The 18,624-nt window shown below is 37.8% G+C and overlaps 1 protein-coding gene across 7 annotated transcripts in view; it reads right to left on the bottom strand.

The window, feature by feature from the left end:
• Positions 1-18,624, bottom strand: part of sipa1l2 (signal induced proliferation associated 1 like 2) — a 116,002-nt gene that overhangs the window by 27,989 nt on the left and 69,389 nt on the right. For all 7 annotated transcript variants that reach the window (XM_023327308.1, XM_023327309.1, XM_023327311.1 and 4 more), the window contains 5 exons: positions 13,357-13,631; positions 6,270-6,524; positions 2,092-2,238; positions 883-986; positions 665-753 (listed from right to left, as the gene is read on the bottom strand). In XM_023327308.1, the coding sequence (XP_023183076.1) occupies positions 665-753; positions 883-986; positions 2,092-2,238; positions 6,270-6,524; positions 13,357-13,631 (870 nt within the window). The remainder of the gene's footprint in view (positions 1-664; positions 754-882; positions 987-2,091; positions 2,239-6,269; positions 6,525-13,356; positions 13,632-18,624) is intronic.

The raw sequence follows: 18,624 nt of genomic DNA, 5'->3' as shown, positions 1-18,624 counted from the left end.
TGTTTGGACTAAATGTTTGTTTTGTCTACTTACTTTGTGAAATTCTTGCATGTCTGAGTAACTTTTTCTAAAGCTACTATTTTATTTCCAGCAGGATCCAAAAGGTAAAATAAACCAAACATTGACGACCCAGATGGACAAACCAGCTGTTCCCTCTTGCCTCACGCTTTTTTAAACTGAGTCATCTGCTTTTCCTACTGAAGAAGTTTTCTGGTTGTGGCAAAATTTACAGTCAAAGTGGTTGAGAAACTTTGAATCCCTATTTTTCTTTCTCTTTAAATCGTTTTAGGCAACCACTTGCAACATCAGGTTGCATGTTAAACTTCCAAATGCTGCAGGACAAATTTGTACAGTAGAATTAGAAATAAATTGTGTTTCAATTTCTTGCTTTTTTTTTTTTAACTTAAATCGTTAAAAACATAACATCTCAATAAAAAAAACATAATCTTTGATTGATGTATAATCCCTTTAGTGACACTCAACTAATCTTAATTGTGAAAAACGAACACAGGGTCCTTGCTTAGGGAGTTTTTGAGATTGATGAAGAGTGTAGATTGATATTTTTTTACCATTGAGTACCAGAATCCTAACAATGTAGAAAATATGCTTGAATGTCATGCTGTCAGCTTGAGTTAACCTAAATGGTTGCAGAGAAGACATTCACCCTGGAAAGCTTGTTTGGCGAGTCCTTTCCTCCTTCTCTTTGCTTTAGAGGATTCAGGATCTTCGTGGAGGGTATGTGCCATTTGGCCTCTGTGGAGAACCATGAAAGACAATATTTAAAAGAAAAGAACCCATAAATAATAAAAAATCTCTACATTACTTTGCTTGTACTATACAGTATCTGTATGTAGAATAAACTTGAATCTTGATTATATTCACCTGCAGATCTGGTTCTTTCCAGGGTGGGCTCTCTCTCCCTGCGAATCTCTCCATCGCCTCCTTGGATATCACCTGCCCGCTCATGCAGTATAGGGGAGGGACACCTGAAAAAAGGCACAAAAAAGACTTGAAATGATTTTCAATCTATTGTGTGAGCTTTGTTTCCTAGTCAAAGAAAAGCTTCAAAAGACCTACCGCGGATTTAAAGCAATTAGCTCAAGTTTCTTTAAGGTCAAATCACTTGAGCTTATAAAAGAATAAAGAAGCTGCCAGACAGCTCTGGCGAGAGGCCTGTTTTCATTCCGCTCAACATGCCAAGCTGTTCCTTGCTCTTGACAAAAGGGAAAGAAAATCACATTTTTCAATGCAGGTCTTAATTATCGCTTCGAGGGCTAATCGGGGTTACAGCAGATGAACAAGGGCCAGGGTGTCTCGTTATCTTTAACAAAGACGCTAACTGGAGATCAGTCGTCTGGTCTGGAGAAGGCTCAGCGGTCCTCAGCAGTTCAGAGAAAGTTTGAGGCTTTAACAGGCAAAGAAGAGGGAGGTTGCAGCTCTAATGAAGGTCTAGAATCATTCATTCACAGATGTAGGTGTTGAATTTGAGTCAAGATTGACAAAAATCATGCCTGCACTGTTTGCAGTCTCAGATGCAATAATCCATGCATCTATTCAAATTTATTAAATTGATAAGATTAGGCCAAGTAACGTTCTACTTATAAATTTATAATGGATAAGATAATTAATTTTAGAACATTTTGGTTTCAAAGGCTGTGTACAGAGAAGATTTTAAAGTAAGAATTATTAAAAATACTGAACTGAAATTCATATGAGACAGTGTTAATGTTCAAAATAAAAAAACAAAACAGAAGCTCCAAAAAGTTCCAGGAAATATAAAGAAATAAAACATTTCATGCATGATATTCATAAAATACCATCTGGTCTTCTGTGCCGCTAAGCCGTAGCTAGCACAGTATAACATTTCTGATGGATTATTTCCTGTAAAAAATGTGTTACGACAAAAGCGCACTGATGATTTGGTCATTTCATGCAGAAAAATGGCCATCATTTTGTAAAATTGCCAGGTCTTAGAAATAGTGCGAGCACTGATTGAAGCTGCATTCACAACAGCGAGAAAAAAGAAGATATAATCATAGAGAGACTATTTTATATCAAAAAGGAAAAGTAACTCATTTATGTTTCTTTTACCCATCATATCCGGGCTGCTGGGACCAGTTGCTGCTACCGCATGGACCCGGATCGCTGGACGAGGATTGGTTACTGGGGGAGCTGCGGTAGTGCTGGTCTCCCTTGTTGCATATAGTGACCTGGGGATTCTCCATGTCCTGCAAAGTCCTGTAAAAAACACCGGAGGTTTGTAAAAAACCTGCTAATGTTGGAAATTTCTGTCTGACTGACATAAGAGATAAAAGCTAATCATTTCAGCACTAATCCACTCTCTTTGTACATTTATTTATTTAAAAAAATATGCAAAACCTGTCGAGACTGCACCTTGAAAAACATATTACCCAAACATTAGCATCACTATCACTTGGTGTCACAGCAGAAAATAGTTCCTTTGCATGTGAGCGCCTGGGATAATCTCCATAGAAAATGTTGGAGCTGTCAGTAAGAAAGAAGGCGTCTTGTTCTCCAAAGATAAACACAAAAGAGATTAGTTCTGCTTATAAGCCGCAGAAAGTAATCCAGATGGCGACTCTATGTATGCAAGTAGCATGAGGACATTCTGAATTTACACAAGCTGTAGACTCTTGCTTGAAACCTACACTTGAAGTTTGGTCATTTCTTTTATTACCATTGTTTCTTCAAGATTTTTTTCTATAACCATTGAAGTAGCTAGCTGCTAACTTTTGTTGAAGATTAAAAAATTCTTATCATTTGCCTTCAGCTTATAGTGCCATGCAAATGTATTCATACCCAATAAAGTTTATACTTTTTAACATGCTGCATTGGATTCTCTATGCAGTAACACACACCGCTCTTCCTTCTCCCATCCTGATGCATACAAGATACCGTCACATCTCACATTCTCAGTGTCTCAAGTGAGCTAAAAGGAAATGTCACTAAGAGGATTTTGTTATTAAGCAAATCTGCTTTATGGTCTTATGATTGAACATAAAACAAAAACAAACGACTGATTCTTTCTCTGCAATGCGGTACTAAAAGACCTATGGACTGGTATTAGTTTGTGGCCCAGCGGTTGGGGATCTCTCAGGTACGGGCCAGAAATTTACAACCTGAGCGTAAAACACTGTGTTGGAGAACTAAAGAAATAAACACAAGGTCCCTATTGTGAAACTGCTGCAGGGATTATTTTCATCAACAGAGTGAATCCTGACAGAAGACACCAGGGTAGAGAGGTAAACATACATCTAGAGCTACAACTTAATGGCTTATGGCCAACTATAGTCCTGAAAAGTTTTAGATATGTTCGTTCTCAGTAGGTCATCAAATTCTTAGAAAAATACTGATTCAATTTAGGACTGTAGAACATCTCAAACATACAAGATGTTGGCTCTTGAAGAGTGAACCCCTGGCATATTATGGCTTATCATGTTATTATAATAAGCCATAATAACAATGGCTTATTATGCAAAATCTCTCTGAGAATCTTTGTCAAAACTTGAAAATGAAAGTTCACAGAGGCTCCCTGATCAATCTGACTGGTCTTGAGCTATTTTTCATAAATGTGTCTGTGCAAAGCTGGTAGAAACTTGCAGCTGTAATTGCATCGAGAGGTTTTTTTTCCACAAAGTATTGACTCCAATACAAAAGCAGGCCAAACAGATTTTTGCAGATTTGTAATTGCTAAAGGAAATATCACAAACAAAATATTCCTATAAAATGCATTACGGTTTGTGGTTGTGAAGTAAGAGAGGCTTGAAAAAGTCCAGGTTGAATGAATACTTCTGCAAGACATATATAAATAGTAAACATATGTTTTATTTAGGCTTTAAGAGTACTTTAGTCACTACAGAGGATAACAAATTAGTCCTTCGTTGTCATCTGCGCGTTTCTTTAACAGAAAAATAAGCTGTCACAAAAGAAATCCCTGCTCACATCATCAAATGCATTAGTTTGATGGCAACATTTTCTTTCCTCCGCTGAGTCCTTGCACTTTAATTTGAAACAGCAGCATCTGCCGTCTTGTTCTCCTTTTCCTCCTCCCTGGAGATAAGATGTTCTGAGAAGGGGGATATCAAATGCAATATTTCTCTTTGTGGTGCAATATAGTTTGAAGGTGCTCTCTGGTTTTTAACACAGGCATATTTTATATAGCACAGATTCTCGATTCAAATTGATGTTAGGTTGGGATTATGCTTTATGGTGGCAGTTTTAAAGGTGACCTATTATGCTAACCTGAACAAGTTAGTATAGGTCTATCCTGCCAAAATAACATGTTCATTACTTTTTTTTTCACAAAATCATTCTTAGATATTAAGATTTTAGTCTGGTCAACGTTTATGCTCGCACGTGAAAATGGCTTCAAACAGATGGGCAATAATACAACTGTACATCTTTGAAAAGCAAAAGCCTTCTGGACAGTAACAACAACAAAACATGTGTCTTTTCCAGCTGACCAAATATCCTGGAACTCGGCTTGGGTTGCTAGGTGACGGGCGGAACTCTGCTGGGATTGCTAGGAAACAGGCTGGGCTTCACTGGGGTTGCTAGATGAGGGTCAGTGCCTGTTAATTTGTGACGTTACATTAAAAAGGTTTCTAAAACGGCTCATTTCCAGAAACCAAAAAACATTTGATTATTTCCAGAAGCTGGGTGGATGTTTTTTTAAGTGGTTGGGCTGATTATCAGAATGGAAGTACAAAAACATGCAAAATGTGAATTTGCAGAATACGTCCCTTTTATGCTGTAGATTCTTCCTTAAGAGACTTCCTGCCAAGTTTCTGTCTTCAGTTATTGCTATCATTTAGAGAAATAAAAGTTACACATTTGAAGCCTTTGATTTGCTAGTACTTTCATTTCCATCTATTCCTAATGGTTTTAGTCATTTGCACAGCTTTGCCACATTTAAAATGATTGAGAGTCATCACTAACCATTAGATCTTCTTCTTTTTCAATTAGTCAAACTATTAAAGGAAATGACAACATAATTTATGTTGATTTATGCCTATAAAATACGCTCCTGTATAATAACACCCCTTCGTTCTCTCCCTCGCCTCCTTTACAACCAATCACCCCCCTCTGGGGCGCTACACGTCGTGGTCCGGGGAAGAGCGCTGTCTTTGTTTCTGTAGTAATTGGATGAGATGAGCCGAGCCGTGTCAGTGTCCCCATCACCTCCTCCTCAGCAGGGTGCAAGGAAGAGGAAGGGAGAGCGGTGAAAAAGGGAGCGAGGGGGAATGGGAGTTCTCCCACTTCCAGAGAGCCTGATTAGACAGGGAAGGTGGCCATTATCCAAGTATAGTCAGAGCAGGCAACACCGGAGGGGGGGTCGGTGTGACACACTGGAAAGGTTATCATGACTGTAGGGGTTTCATTAGTCTGAACAAATCACTGCTTTACATGGCTCAATGGAGATGTCCAAAATAGGACATGAACAAAGTCTGAGTGTGGCCTTATCATCTGAAGGGAGATGAAAGCAAGGCTGTGAATTCATTGGACTAAAATGCTCCGTTTGTATGTATGCAAATAAGTGAACACAATAACAGCTCCTCAAAGTGTCCCTGTGGCTCTTTTCTAAATGCGAAAAAAACAGAGTTCAAAGATTTTCTCACACAGAACTGGGGGTGGCGACGTTTGACCGTAGCTCTCATGAAAATCCCTGACCAGAAATGTCTTAAAAGCTTTGTTTCCTCTCTTGATTTGTCTGACAAACTTGTTATTGCTTCTCCAGCCATCTTAACAGGATAATTAACCACATATCATCTTCACTGCAGCTTTATAGACATACTAACCGGGAAGAAGGTTTTGGTACAGAAATGAACCATTTTGTTAACAGGAGTACAACAGAAACAGAGGGATTGAAGAATTGCGGATGTTAATGTTTTTTATGTTTTTAAGTGTTTTATGAGAGTTAGTTCGGCAAACATCAGGCCGAATCAAAAACCTGCATTGGAAAATAACTGGTGGATCACAGGGGAGTCTTGCAGTAGGCAAAACAAAAACAGTTCAATACATTCAAGTGAAGATGTCTCAAAGGCAAACAGAGGATTTTCACATGCAGTAAAGCTTTTTCCATTCTTCACTCACATAAATCTATGATCTGCTTTACGCTCAGACCTGAGGAATAGATGCGTTCACCGTGTTTGGGTTGACCCTCATCTGTTTTGAGATGAAAACCTTCTCTTGAGTTATTTTTAACCCGTTGTATTTAGAGCTCTGGTTGGGAGAACAGAAAGTTTTACCTGGAGCCATCTGGCAGCTTCCTATCAAAGGAAGTGCTTCGCGGGATGACGGCCTGGTGCTGCTGGAGGATCTGCTGGCACTGCAGCCGGTCAGGACCCTGAGTGGGCGAGCCCCGGGTCAGAGGTGCCCCAGCAGCGGCCGGCACCCGGTGCCAGGTGGTGTTTCTCCTGAAGGGCGTCTTGTACTCGCAGGGCTGGCCCTCGCTGTCCACCTTGTACTCCACCATTGGTATCCGGTAAAGTTCGGAACAGCCCCTGCAGGAAAGGAATAAAAAATATCACCAAGGTTAAAAGTCATCAACAAGTTGCACCAGAGGCTAAAGTAGGAAATAAAAACCTTTAATCTTCTGAGTTTTTCCAAAAGCACTGACTAGAGTAACATGAAACACACTTATTCCGGTAGACTCGGTTCGATTAGGGACCAAAATTGCAACATTTGTTACATTTTCATCTGGAGTGGTTCGCTTTCACACTTCACTGTCAAACGAACTAAATTCTTTGAAAAACACGTTCACCTCCTCACCAAGAACCACTGAAGAAAACGACACAAAAAAACTCTGAAAAAGACGCAAGTGCAACTTCCTTCTTCACGACATGCAAACAAAAAGTCCCTTTTTGATCCAATTTCTTCAAGAAAACACACAAAACCTTTTAAATATTTAACACAAAGGCGATATTTAGATACATTAATTCACACTTGCCAGTATGATCACAACAATGCATGTCAAACAGAGGCAAACATGCACACAGGGTCCCTATGGGCGTATCCTAATTACAAAGAACTATAAAAGGAATTTAATTGCAGCTTTCCTCGAGTCTTTGAGGAGGCGATTTGTCCCTCCATTTTTATTACCACTATACTCACAATCCTGAGAATATCTCACAAGAGGAGGCCTGTGATGCCATTTCATGCAGCATTAATCTTCTGGCCTGGGCAGAGCCGTGGATGTGTGAAGTGAAGGTGGGTTTACTGGGTGGTGGGTTGAGGTTAAACAGCCTGGACGCTCTGCCAGTTCTCCATCAGTATCTCAAGTATGAGCCAGATGATTACACAGCCCTCGCCCCCTACTCACTCTATTTTCCAGGATGTACTGAAGGATGAAGAGCTCTGTATACTTTGCTGTGGTCAAACATGTTCTACCAGTGGTGCTTGAGGTGGATGCTCTGATTGAAAAGGCTGCAGTGGAGGGGGCGGGTAATCCCTCTCAGAGGGAACCTTTCATCAAGCTGCTAGACCGTGGGTGGCTGGGCTGTTTACAGCTGACCTCCCATTGGAGATACAGGACGCAAAAAAGGAAGATCAACATCACTTTATGCTTGCTTTTGAATAAAAATTGAACAGTTCATCTTTATCCTACAGTTTTAGATATGTAGTAAATGCATATTACATTTTTGGCTGCAAAAACAGTCCTAACATATCAAGGCGATGACTCCATTAGATCGGCTAAGGATATTAGCAGTATCCATGGACTATTTTGAGTATTGATTCCATAAATAAATAAGTTTTCCCATTTCTTTCATTCTGTAACCGAAGGTCAGTTTTAATTTCCGGATGCTAAATTGCCCAGACTGTTGGTCAATTGTTTTTAAACAGAGCCGCTAATCCCCTCATTACCTTGATTAACTGAGAGTGTGTGGTCATGCTTAATAGCCACGCGCCATTACTCCCAGCTAAAGGCTAAGCCCTGGCAACAGCCTGCAAAAGTCTCAAACTCTGTCGCTTGCTGTGATTTCTGCACCAGAATATTTAAGCAGTAAAAGGATGAAATCCTCTGGAGAAATTTTCTGTCAGCACCAGTGTGAGCTTAAAACCTTCACTGATGGGAGGAGAATGTTTGTTTTTAAATGTATATGAGGAGTCTCTCCTTCTCTCTGTGTATAAATCAATTTGAAACTGCAGGAAATGAGTGTTTAGACAACTGCTAACGAAAAACTGAAGCTTGCAGAAGAGGAGGTGAAGAAGAAGTCGACAAAGTTGTGTTCCAATTAGCAGTGGGTTTAAGAAAGCCAGTATAGACTCTATATACACATAATAATCTTTATTTCCATATGGATAGAAATATACTCAGGACATTTTCCAAAGATAATTTATTATCAATCTATTAAAAGTGGGAGAAAAGCTGTTCAAAAACAACCACTGCTGCATTTTTCTTTGCAAACTCAAACATGTATTGCAAAAACTGAAAAGTACTCAAAGATTTAGTTTTTCTGTGAATCACGGAACTGATATCGAGTTGCATAAACACAGTTTCCGAGAACTGCTTCACATCTGTCCTACATTGAGTCCTCCCACTTCTGAAACCTGTGAAGACGTGTTGAAGCTATGGATGACAGGATTGAATCACACAATTCCTCCTTATTTCTTGTTGTTTTTTGCCTCAGACATAGCATGTTTGATGTCACTTCACGGGTTTATATTGATTTAAACTGCAGGGTATTAAGCTGACTGCTAACAGTTGATCGCCCTGGAACTTTGTCTTTTACAATTTCTTTACTCTTTGATCCATTTAAATGGTAGTTTTCTATTTTCTTCCAGGACTTTCCGTTTTTTATTTCCATGTTAAAGAATTTGAGATACAGCTTCATTATATGAGTGCTGGTCGTCAGAAATTGAGCAATTAAAGTTTTTCCTTTCCCTACACCCCCAGAAGGCTGTGCGGTTCCGGATAAATTTATCTATTGATGCAGATCTATCACAATATGTATTGTTATCGATTTATTGTTTAGTCCTAATTTGAGGTCATTTTAACCAACTAGCCTCGTCACTTTATGCAAGTTTTTATACGTTTTCCTATCTGAACTCAAATTTATTCAACATATTTATAGCCTCTGACACAAAAAGTGATTTATCTTATAAGTAATGTCTGAACACAGCTGCTTGAAGTCAAAGCCAAAGTCATGTTAAAAATTTAAAATATAACATTAGAAAGAAGCTGATGGGACAAATAGCTTCTTTAACAGCTTCTGAATAGAACAGACCTGGAAAGTTCCTAAAAAAGCTTCTTTAAATAAAAAGTGTTAAAAAAAGGGAATGAGAGAGAAATTAGCCCTGATTTTTATTTTTATCTTTGCGGTAAATCAATCTGTTTGGGGAGAAAAAAGCCGCTCTGGTGAAGGATATGAGAGGATTAAGCAGCAGCAATTAGTGACGCAGGTTTTTGGTTTAGCAGAGCTGCCGTCTTTAACTGGATGCTGGCATGGAAAGTGAGAAATCCAGCTTTACTTCGGTCCAGAGGAAAATCCGCTATGACAAGTCTGGTGCTGCTTCAAAGTAAAGGCTGCAAATGAACAATCAAATGTCACAAATAAGACTCTTTATCAGCAGGTTGAACACAAATGAAATTATGGTTCTGTGCTGTTTTCCAAAAATAATCCTGTGGATCAAAATACAAAATATTGAAACCCAGGTCAGGTTACTCAAAAAGCTTGCAGGCAAAGTCAAAATCCTAGTTATGCAATGACAGTCTGTCTGTTTCTATTTGTATGTCCTGTAATATCCCTCTATATTGCATATTGAGGTGATTTTTTTTGTTTATTTCCACATAACTCCTGACCACATGCAATCACTGCCATGTTCTGTGCATCGCATTCCTGTTTCAAAGACCTAATCTTCTCCATCTTTTACCCATTAGTTTGATCCAAGAATAACATGTTGAACTTGTTTAAAGCCTTTCAGAGTGACGATGGAAAAGCATTTCATTTTGCTTTTTGTTAAAACAACATCCAGCTCTCAGTCTAAATCCATTGGATGCAAGGTACCGCTAATATCAGTGCCATATCTCCTGCATATGAGGAGAAATGGAATAAAATGCAGTTTAATAAAGAAAAGACATCAATAGCACACATTGCTAAATGGAAAAAAGAAGAAGAAATCCACTGTTAGCCGCTACAAGTGCTAGTAAAAACATGATCCCGTCATGGTGGCTCTGTGGAGCCAGGGGACTTTGTCTGGAGGTCATGAGACTGGTCCATTGTTGCTCGACTAACCCCCCATCTCTCTAGTCCCCAGGGACCGACTGAATTCCTTTCCTTTGAGATAAGAGGAGAAACTGGAGCATTTATTGTTGATGGCAACATTTTAGCAACTCAAAGACGCAGCAGCAGAAACAGCTGAGGACTCTCAAAGTTGTTTGCCTGACCTCTCACCTTCTTAGCGATTCTCAGGACTGAGGACAGAATATTTGGATTCTCATGAAAAGACAGTGGACATTTGGTTTATTACTGCCCAATTGGGTCATGTTATATAAAGCAGATGTCTTTTCAATATGCACTTAAATATGTTAAAATACCATATTATATATTTAGATTTATTATTAAATAAGAATTCAAATTCAAAATACTTTATTGATCCAAATTAAGTGTTGTAGTAACTCATATTTACTTACTCATAAATTACTTAGTATACCACGTCAAGAAACAATTATTTTAGAAGAGTACCCCTACAAAAGCATTAAAATTAACATGGACAATAAATGAATGAATCGCGTAATAAATTCAAACAAACTTAATTTCCATTTGACATTTTTTTCTCTATTTCTACCAAAACCTGGATAACAAAAGTCTCCGGTCTGGTTCTTTGGTCTCAACTAGTCTGTGTTTTTCAAGGTCAGTTTTGTTATAGAGACTTTATTATTAATTCTATTTCCGTTGTTTTGTTTATTTACCTTTAATATTTAAGATGTCTTCCAGTTTCAGTGTTAAATGTTCATTAGAATTTAAAGTTTAGAGAATATGTTCTTGCATTATTATTATTATGCCATTACCATTAAATTACTTGAAAACAGTCTCAAACAACAATATTATCGTTTATCACAATACCTTCTGTAGACAATTTATCGTCCGGCAAAATTTGTTATTGTGACAGACCTAGACATATGGTGGGACCAGGAAAATGCTTTCTCTCCAGATGCAATAAGAAAATTGTTCAAATGCATCCAAATTAGTTAAACACAACAAACAGTGTCCTCATCTTAGGGTAGGTAAACTAACTCAAGTTCATTTTCCTAGAAAGTCCTGGGGAGATGTGAACGCGTAATCAAACTCTAATACCGATTAAAAAAGCTAATTCTGGTCCGCCTACAAAACTATGTCTTGAACTCTGGCACGGTTCTATATCGTGATATAGGACCGTGATGATAACAATAAAAACTATTTATTACTTATTTTTTAAGTAACTTTATGTCTATGAATGCAAAGCATAGTATTAATAGTGACACAAACACAAATACTGTTCTTGAAAAACATTCCTATTTGAAATAGCCTTCAGGATGTGTGATTAAAAATTGTTAAATTTTCGACTTCACTGACACTTATTGAAGCTCTTGAGGAACACACAGTGAAGGTATTTCTTATAATACTGAGTTTCTTAAACATCAGTAGTTGAAATGTATTGAAAACATTAAATGAGGATTCTTATCGTATAAGAAATAATTCACAATAAATTATAAATGATAACATGAATGCCCCCGCTTAAAGGCATCAATATGGCGAAACAATATAGTCGATGTTTTACTGCATTAAATCTGTCACTATGGATTTTGTCAAAAATCTTTACTTCAGATTTTTTACTCTTTAAATGTGAACATTATCAAGGCTTTTTATACATCACATCTGAATCAGATGTGTAAATAAATGTGACGGTTGTTACAGCAATGCTGGAAGTTATACGTACATGCATTTCTAAAACAAGTTCTTCATTTTTTTTGACTCATACCAAAACAAAACAGTCTTCCTGGCAGAGACAAGATGTCAAGAGCACACTTTCCTCTGGAACCAGTGCTTCCAGTGAGCTGAACTGGCATTGTGGACACAGGACCAGCTTTGGCTGATGCTTGTTTTGCCAGGTTTTCTCTTTCCCTGAACAGCGATTATGATTGTATCATCGTGTATCATTGCTGATTGTGGTAAGAGGATTAGACGGCGGTTCTGCCAGAGAAGCTTTTTTGTCAGAGTCACAGACGAGACCACCATCTGGGGGAGCAAATATGTTACATCTTTGTTGCCAGGCGGGAACACAGAGTTGAAGACAGATAATAGAAAAGCCTTTGATGGAGCGCACACACACAGATGTTTAACCTTATTCTGGATATTTTGCAACATACATATGACCCAATCTAAGGTTGCTCAGCCAGGATTCTTCCCCCGTATCATACAGTGTGAGACACAGTCAAATCATTCAGCTACACTCTTCGTAGTGATGGGGGAACCAGCATTTTCTGCTGCACAAATCTGTCAGCCTGAAACAGACGCAAAACAAAGATGTCAAAAATGTGAGTGTGAAAGAGTGGCGGACGACGGGTTTCACAGCTCGGTCTGTCCCTCACAGACAAAACACTTGGATGTGCTCCCAGAACAAGTGTTTTACACAGATTTACGTCTTCTCTCATCATAAATTGTGATCGATTGTTTGAAATAGGCTTCTCTTTGTGAACGAGCAATAAAACCTCCCTAAGGGTGCGTGGAAAATCCTCACTTCCTAATTGCTCAAAAGAACATTATGCCAGGTTAAAGGGGGAAAAAAGCAATTTTCCAATGTGAGCCGTCAAACAATAGTGGTGAGATTTGAGCCATTAATCAAAAAGCTCATCTCATTATCATTAGTGAGAAAAGCTGACTGGCCATGTTTGTGACTCTACAGCTGTGTCGGACGTTTCTCCCCAGAGAAAACAGGATAAAACGGCAACAATGACGTTCTGCAAGCATTTCTCTATGCTAATTATCTTCTACATGAGAGCAAATGTCAAGTCGATTCCCCTCAGCAATATAAAAAACAAGAGCATGACTCTTCTGTTACAGGGTTTTTACAAGGTTTTAAATGTTAAAGTTGTATTCTTATTCAATTGTTAAAAATCACAGCAGATATTTTAACATAACACCTGTTTACAGTAGAAACTTTAAAGAGTTTCTACTGTAAACTCTTTAGATGGAGTTTACCACCCGCTTTGGGCTGCATTCCCAAACAACCCGACTGGAGTATGCAAAGGTATGCATATCCATTGTTTTATTTGTCTATGCCATACCAAGACAGAAAATACTTAACATCAATGCTTTGTACAGCGATGTACAATTAAGAAAAGTAAAAACATACCTTCGAGGAGTACCGTCTTCATGCGGCTGGATTATAACCACTTTGACGGTGACGGATGTGCGCAGGAGGTCAATCATCTGCTCATGAGTGAGAGTGGCAACGGCCACCTTGCAAATCTCCACCAGCCGGCTGCCCTGCCTCAGCCCGGCCTTCCAGGCGAAGCCAAACGGCTCCACGTCGGCCACGATTCCCTCAAAGTTGACGTGAAAGCCAAGCTGGCCAAGACTATTCCTCCGCAACGTCATCTCTGTAGTCTCACAGCCTCTGGTGGTAATCTGGAATCAGAATCAAAGGCAATACGTAATAATTGTAGAAATGTATAATTCTTTACCAGGTCAAATAAATGTTCATCATTGTCTCCTGCACATACAAAAACCAGATAATGGAAGCAGACTAGCTAAAGCGAAATATCAACCCTGTGCCCGGGGCGCGAGGGCAGTCATCCAGCCGGCCGTCATGTTTTTGAGTTAAAAAATGTTTAAAGTTGACAAGAGATTTGAAAATACACATAAAACACAGCAACAAACTTCTATCCAATCACATAACATTTTGCACAGAGCTTTACCTGATCCTGGTGTCAAGTTCGGCAGGCAGAACAAAATTATGCAAGATTTCGACACTTTTTCTTTTTAAACAACTTAAACCAACTCCAAGTCTTCCAACAGATTCTCAATTGGATGTAGGTCTGGACTTTGACTAGGCTATTCTCACACATGACAATGCTTCAGTCTGAAAAGCTGGTTAGAGATGCCATGTTTCAGGTCTCTAATGGGTTTTATCTGACCAGAGCAACTGCTGGCACGTTTTTAATGTGTTCCCTTTTTAAGTTTGCATCCCTAATTTCTGTTTTCTTTGGTTTTGATGATTGTGTTTGTTTCTTCTCAGCTACATCCACACTGAGGTTAAGTTATACACTGACGGACTCTATTTGCATTGCTTTATGAAGACAATTGGCTGCAATGGATTTTAAACAAAGGTAGCAGAGTAAATTAAATACAGGGAACTTCCCCCTACCCCAGACTTTACACTTTTTCGTTCGTATAAACTCTCCACAAAATATGGTTACACTTATGGTTGCAACATGACAAAATGTGTAATAGTTCAAGGGATACAAATACTTTTGCAGGGTGGTTCATTTGACATACATACAAAAGAGAAAACAACACTGAGCACCTGAAGCTGAGTAAAACCGTTTTTGGCAGAACAAACAAGTATGCATGTTTGACAAATTAAAAACATCTTTAGATATAAAAGTAACCATTTCTGAGCTAAAGAGCCTGAAAAGGAACAAAAACACACCTGTTTCTGTCTGCAGAACCTACAATCGGTCTATGGAAGCTGCATGAATGAGAATCTAATTGGCCCCTAAGACACCGGCGTCTCCATAGAGTTGTGTTCGTGAGTCAGAGTTTGTGTCTAAAGCGGCCTCTGGAGCACAATAGTCATACACAAACATGATCTGCATCAGCTGCCGGCTCATTTTGTTCATTTCCAGCATGAAGAAAACAAATTAAACACGCCACCTTTTTTTCCCCCCCTGTTGGCTTTTAGACTGCCGTCAGAGACATGACACTTCACCCATGAATTTTTGATGGACATTTTGAGCCTGTCCAATGCATGTCTGGAAGAAATTAAAGCCTGGTCTTGTTTCTTTCATGCACTTTCATGTAAATTCAGCCTGTCTTTTTCCCCAGAGGTGGCTTGGCATCACCCTTTCATAAAACGCAGTCCAGGTTCAGGCAAAGTTCACGTGACCTACTTTCTGCTGCGTGACTATCCGTGTTAAAACTGAAAACTGAAAAGCAATTTTCTATTGACTCATGATTGTGGCTATAACATTATTGTGAAGCTTCCTGACCATTTCTTTGGGGTAAATAAAGAACCAACTCTACAACCAAGAGCTGTAATCATCCATTAGATTAGTTTTGGTTCAGTTGTGGGTGACTGCCTCCATTTACTTTAGAGTGGCTGCTGTAACACATTAACACAGACTATGGATTGTTAACCCTCTACAGACTCCATATGGTAGAAAACATGCTATGCTGTATAAAAGAAAACCCATGGCAAAAATGATGCAAGATCATACACTAACTGAGAACACAATCAGACTCAATCCTAAATTTTTAGAAACATTAGGTCAGAATCTTCTTTTACAGCATGTACACGGCTAAATTCAGCAGACAACATTACACAATAAGTATTTTTCTTAAAACCTTTAAAGTATTAAACTCAATTTGTTCTCCGAAAAGCTGAACTATAATTTTGAATTAATTATCTCAAAGAATAGATGCGTAATTAAAGATTAACCCCACAACTGGCCGCAGATTGGAGTTGGCCAATTTATCTTTGAATGGATTTGATCAGTGTTTGGCAACTCAAATAACAAAGAACTCAACTACTAACTCATTATTTAACAGATTAACTAGTAACACATTCTTCCTGATGAATTAATGTGTATTCTTGTAGTTCCTTCATTTACTGTCACATTTAAAGTGACTATAGAAAAACCTGTACCAATTTCGTCTCTTAACATGTTAGAAACCTTAGAAAAAAACTGCAAGTTGATCAAAATTGTGAATTGGTAAATCAGACCTAAAAAGAAAAACTGGAACTCAGTATTGATCAGGTCAAGCCTGATCACTGCAGCTCTGCTTACAATTTTGGAAATATTAAATATATCTTCTGAAAATAATAACCTTTAAAAACAGGTATTAAACTCAGCAAGCCCAGGTTTCTGTATCAAAATTGATTGTTATATTGGTCTGATGTAACAAATGTCATGTTTTCATTAGTTGTAAGTGGAAAATCATCATAGCAGAAAAATAAGCTTGAAAACACAATTCTCTGTGCAATTAACCCATATATTTGTCAATTAGAGAATTAAATAATGAAATAAATGTACTTTATTACAATATTCTAATATATTGAATGTGACAGATAAAAACATCAACATTCAGCACAGAGCTCTAACTGCTGCAATTCTGACAGATGTCTTTCCATATCAAACCAAATGTCGTCCGTTAATTACAGACGACATGAAACTCTAAATACTGTCAAAAAAAGGCAAACATTAACAGTCTTAATTCGAGTGATGCTGGATCTAATCCACACTGAGAGAAAAGACAAACACAGCTCTGACAGTGATGACACCATCTGTAAAAGTGAAGCAGAAGTGTATTTCATAGACACGACAAAACCTGGTCATTAATGGTGGTCTTCAAAAAAACTGAAACACATCTATGAAGATGGGTCACGCGTTTCCCCGGGGAAAATGTGAGCATTCATTTTAATCAGTAAGTGCGTGTTAGAGCAGCAGCTTGTCGGGGCAGGTTTTAAGACGTCGGGGTTTGAACTGGCTGCTAAACCTACAAATGGTGCTGATTAATTCTGATTTGGTTCACAAATTGACAAAAGCCTCATCAAAAAAATGTGAGGATTTTTTTTTTTTTTTTTTTGAGTTTTGAACATGTTGCTTTTGTCTGTTATGCTGCAGCCTCCACGTTCATTAAACCTTCTGGTAAAGATGTGCAAAAAGACTTAAAATACATGTAATTTGAGCAGATTTATGCAGTGGAGAAATACATTATTTTAAAAAAAGGTAGTTTATTTGACAGTAAAACAACTCCTTTTTAGCAATAGAAAAGCATTTAGTCTTATCCTATGGTATTTTGCAGGGAAAAGGATTTTAGACAATTCTTTTTTGAAAAGACCATTCAGTTTTTGCTACGTGTTTTCTGCAGAATTTACATCTGTGTATGGATATGACCATCAAAGAAAGTTGATCATCACTCTGGTGAACTATTTTTGTAATGATTCAGCCATTTGTTTCTAAATGTCATATATTATACTCTGGATTTACTTATTACGATTTGTATTACTGTTGTTCGTAGCCCCTCAAAAATTAGACTGGGAATATCCTTGAAATAAATAAAAAATAATAATAATTATGTTTTGCATCATTATCCTATTAAAACTCACAATGGCTACCCATTTTCACTTCACTGGCCTCTAGATTTTTATTTAAGATGTTCTTTTTTTTCTTCTACTCAGAATTAAGTGTGACAAATCTGATCAGATCTGGGGTTGTATCTTGATATGGCTGCTGCAATAAAATCTGCACCACATGGATTTAGACAGCTGGCTCTCTTCAGCACAGGATCATGGTGTCACATCCATCTTAGCAGTGATTGACACCGGCTGGATGTGCTTTAAACGTAACTGTGAAACTGTGCAGCAGCACATTTTATATGTATACGATTGTCAAAAGATCCTGCAGCTCCTGTGTTTCTTTAGAGATCTCTCCTATTGGATAAGTGTTTTTTTTCCATCAAAAAAAGTTATTTTCTAAATATAAATCATGTGAGTAAAAATAATCTTGATATTTCTAAGATGCCATGCACTCTAACAAGCTTCTTAGAACCCTTGGAAGAGAAACAGGCCACAGAGTCATAAATCCTCCACCATACGCAACAGCAGACATGAAGTGCTTTTCCACTTCTTCATCTCGTGTTTTTAGTCTCATCTGATCAAAGCGCTCTGTTCCAGTTAAAGTCCCTGTAGACTTTAGCAAATTCCACATTTTTACCTTTGTAAACGCAACAGTTTATTTAGTCTGTTGATTACAAGGGAGTACATTTAAAAGTTGGGTTACTGTCAAACTGACTTGTGTCTCATTATATTTATAGTGCAAAGAAACAAGAAGTGTGTTTGATTCAGCTAAAATAGGATTAATAATAAGGATATTATTTCACTTACACTTATTTTACAAACATTTTTGTTGGGATATCAATAAGTTGGCACAGGTTATTCTATTTAAACAACATATGTGGATTATTTTCACATTCAATAAATATAAATATGTCACTGCAATACAATAAATGTATTTTTGTACATACTTTTACCAGTGACTAAACCTAAAAAGGTTTAAAATGATCCATAGTTGAAAATAATACTAATATTTATTCATAATTAGGCCTGTCACAATAACAAATTTAGCTGGACAATAAATGTTCACAGTGATTATTGCAATAAAGACTATTTTCAAGTAATATATTGATAATTGGATAGTAATGCGAGCTTGTCCTCTGAAAGATCAATAAACTTTAATTTTGCAAAAACACATTGCACTGGAACTGAAAAATATTTTAAATATCCAAAATAAACATGACAACCAAAAATAACAAATAAAAACGGAACACAACCGAAACCAAAAATAAAAAATATAAACAAAATCACCCTTCAAACACTATTAATCAGCAGAATGGAAAT

Source organism: Xiphophorus maculatus, chromosome 22 (genome assembly GCF_002775205.1).
Source record: "Xiphophorus maculatus strain JP 163 A chromosome 22, X_maculatus-5.0-male, whole genome shotgun sequence".
NCBI lineage: Eukaryota > Metazoa > Chordata > Actinopteri > Cyprinodontiformes > Poeciliidae > Xiphophorus > Xiphophorus maculatus.
The sequence above is the reverse complement of the archived record's forward strand: the minus strand, read 5'-3'. Positions and strand labels throughout refer to the sequence as shown.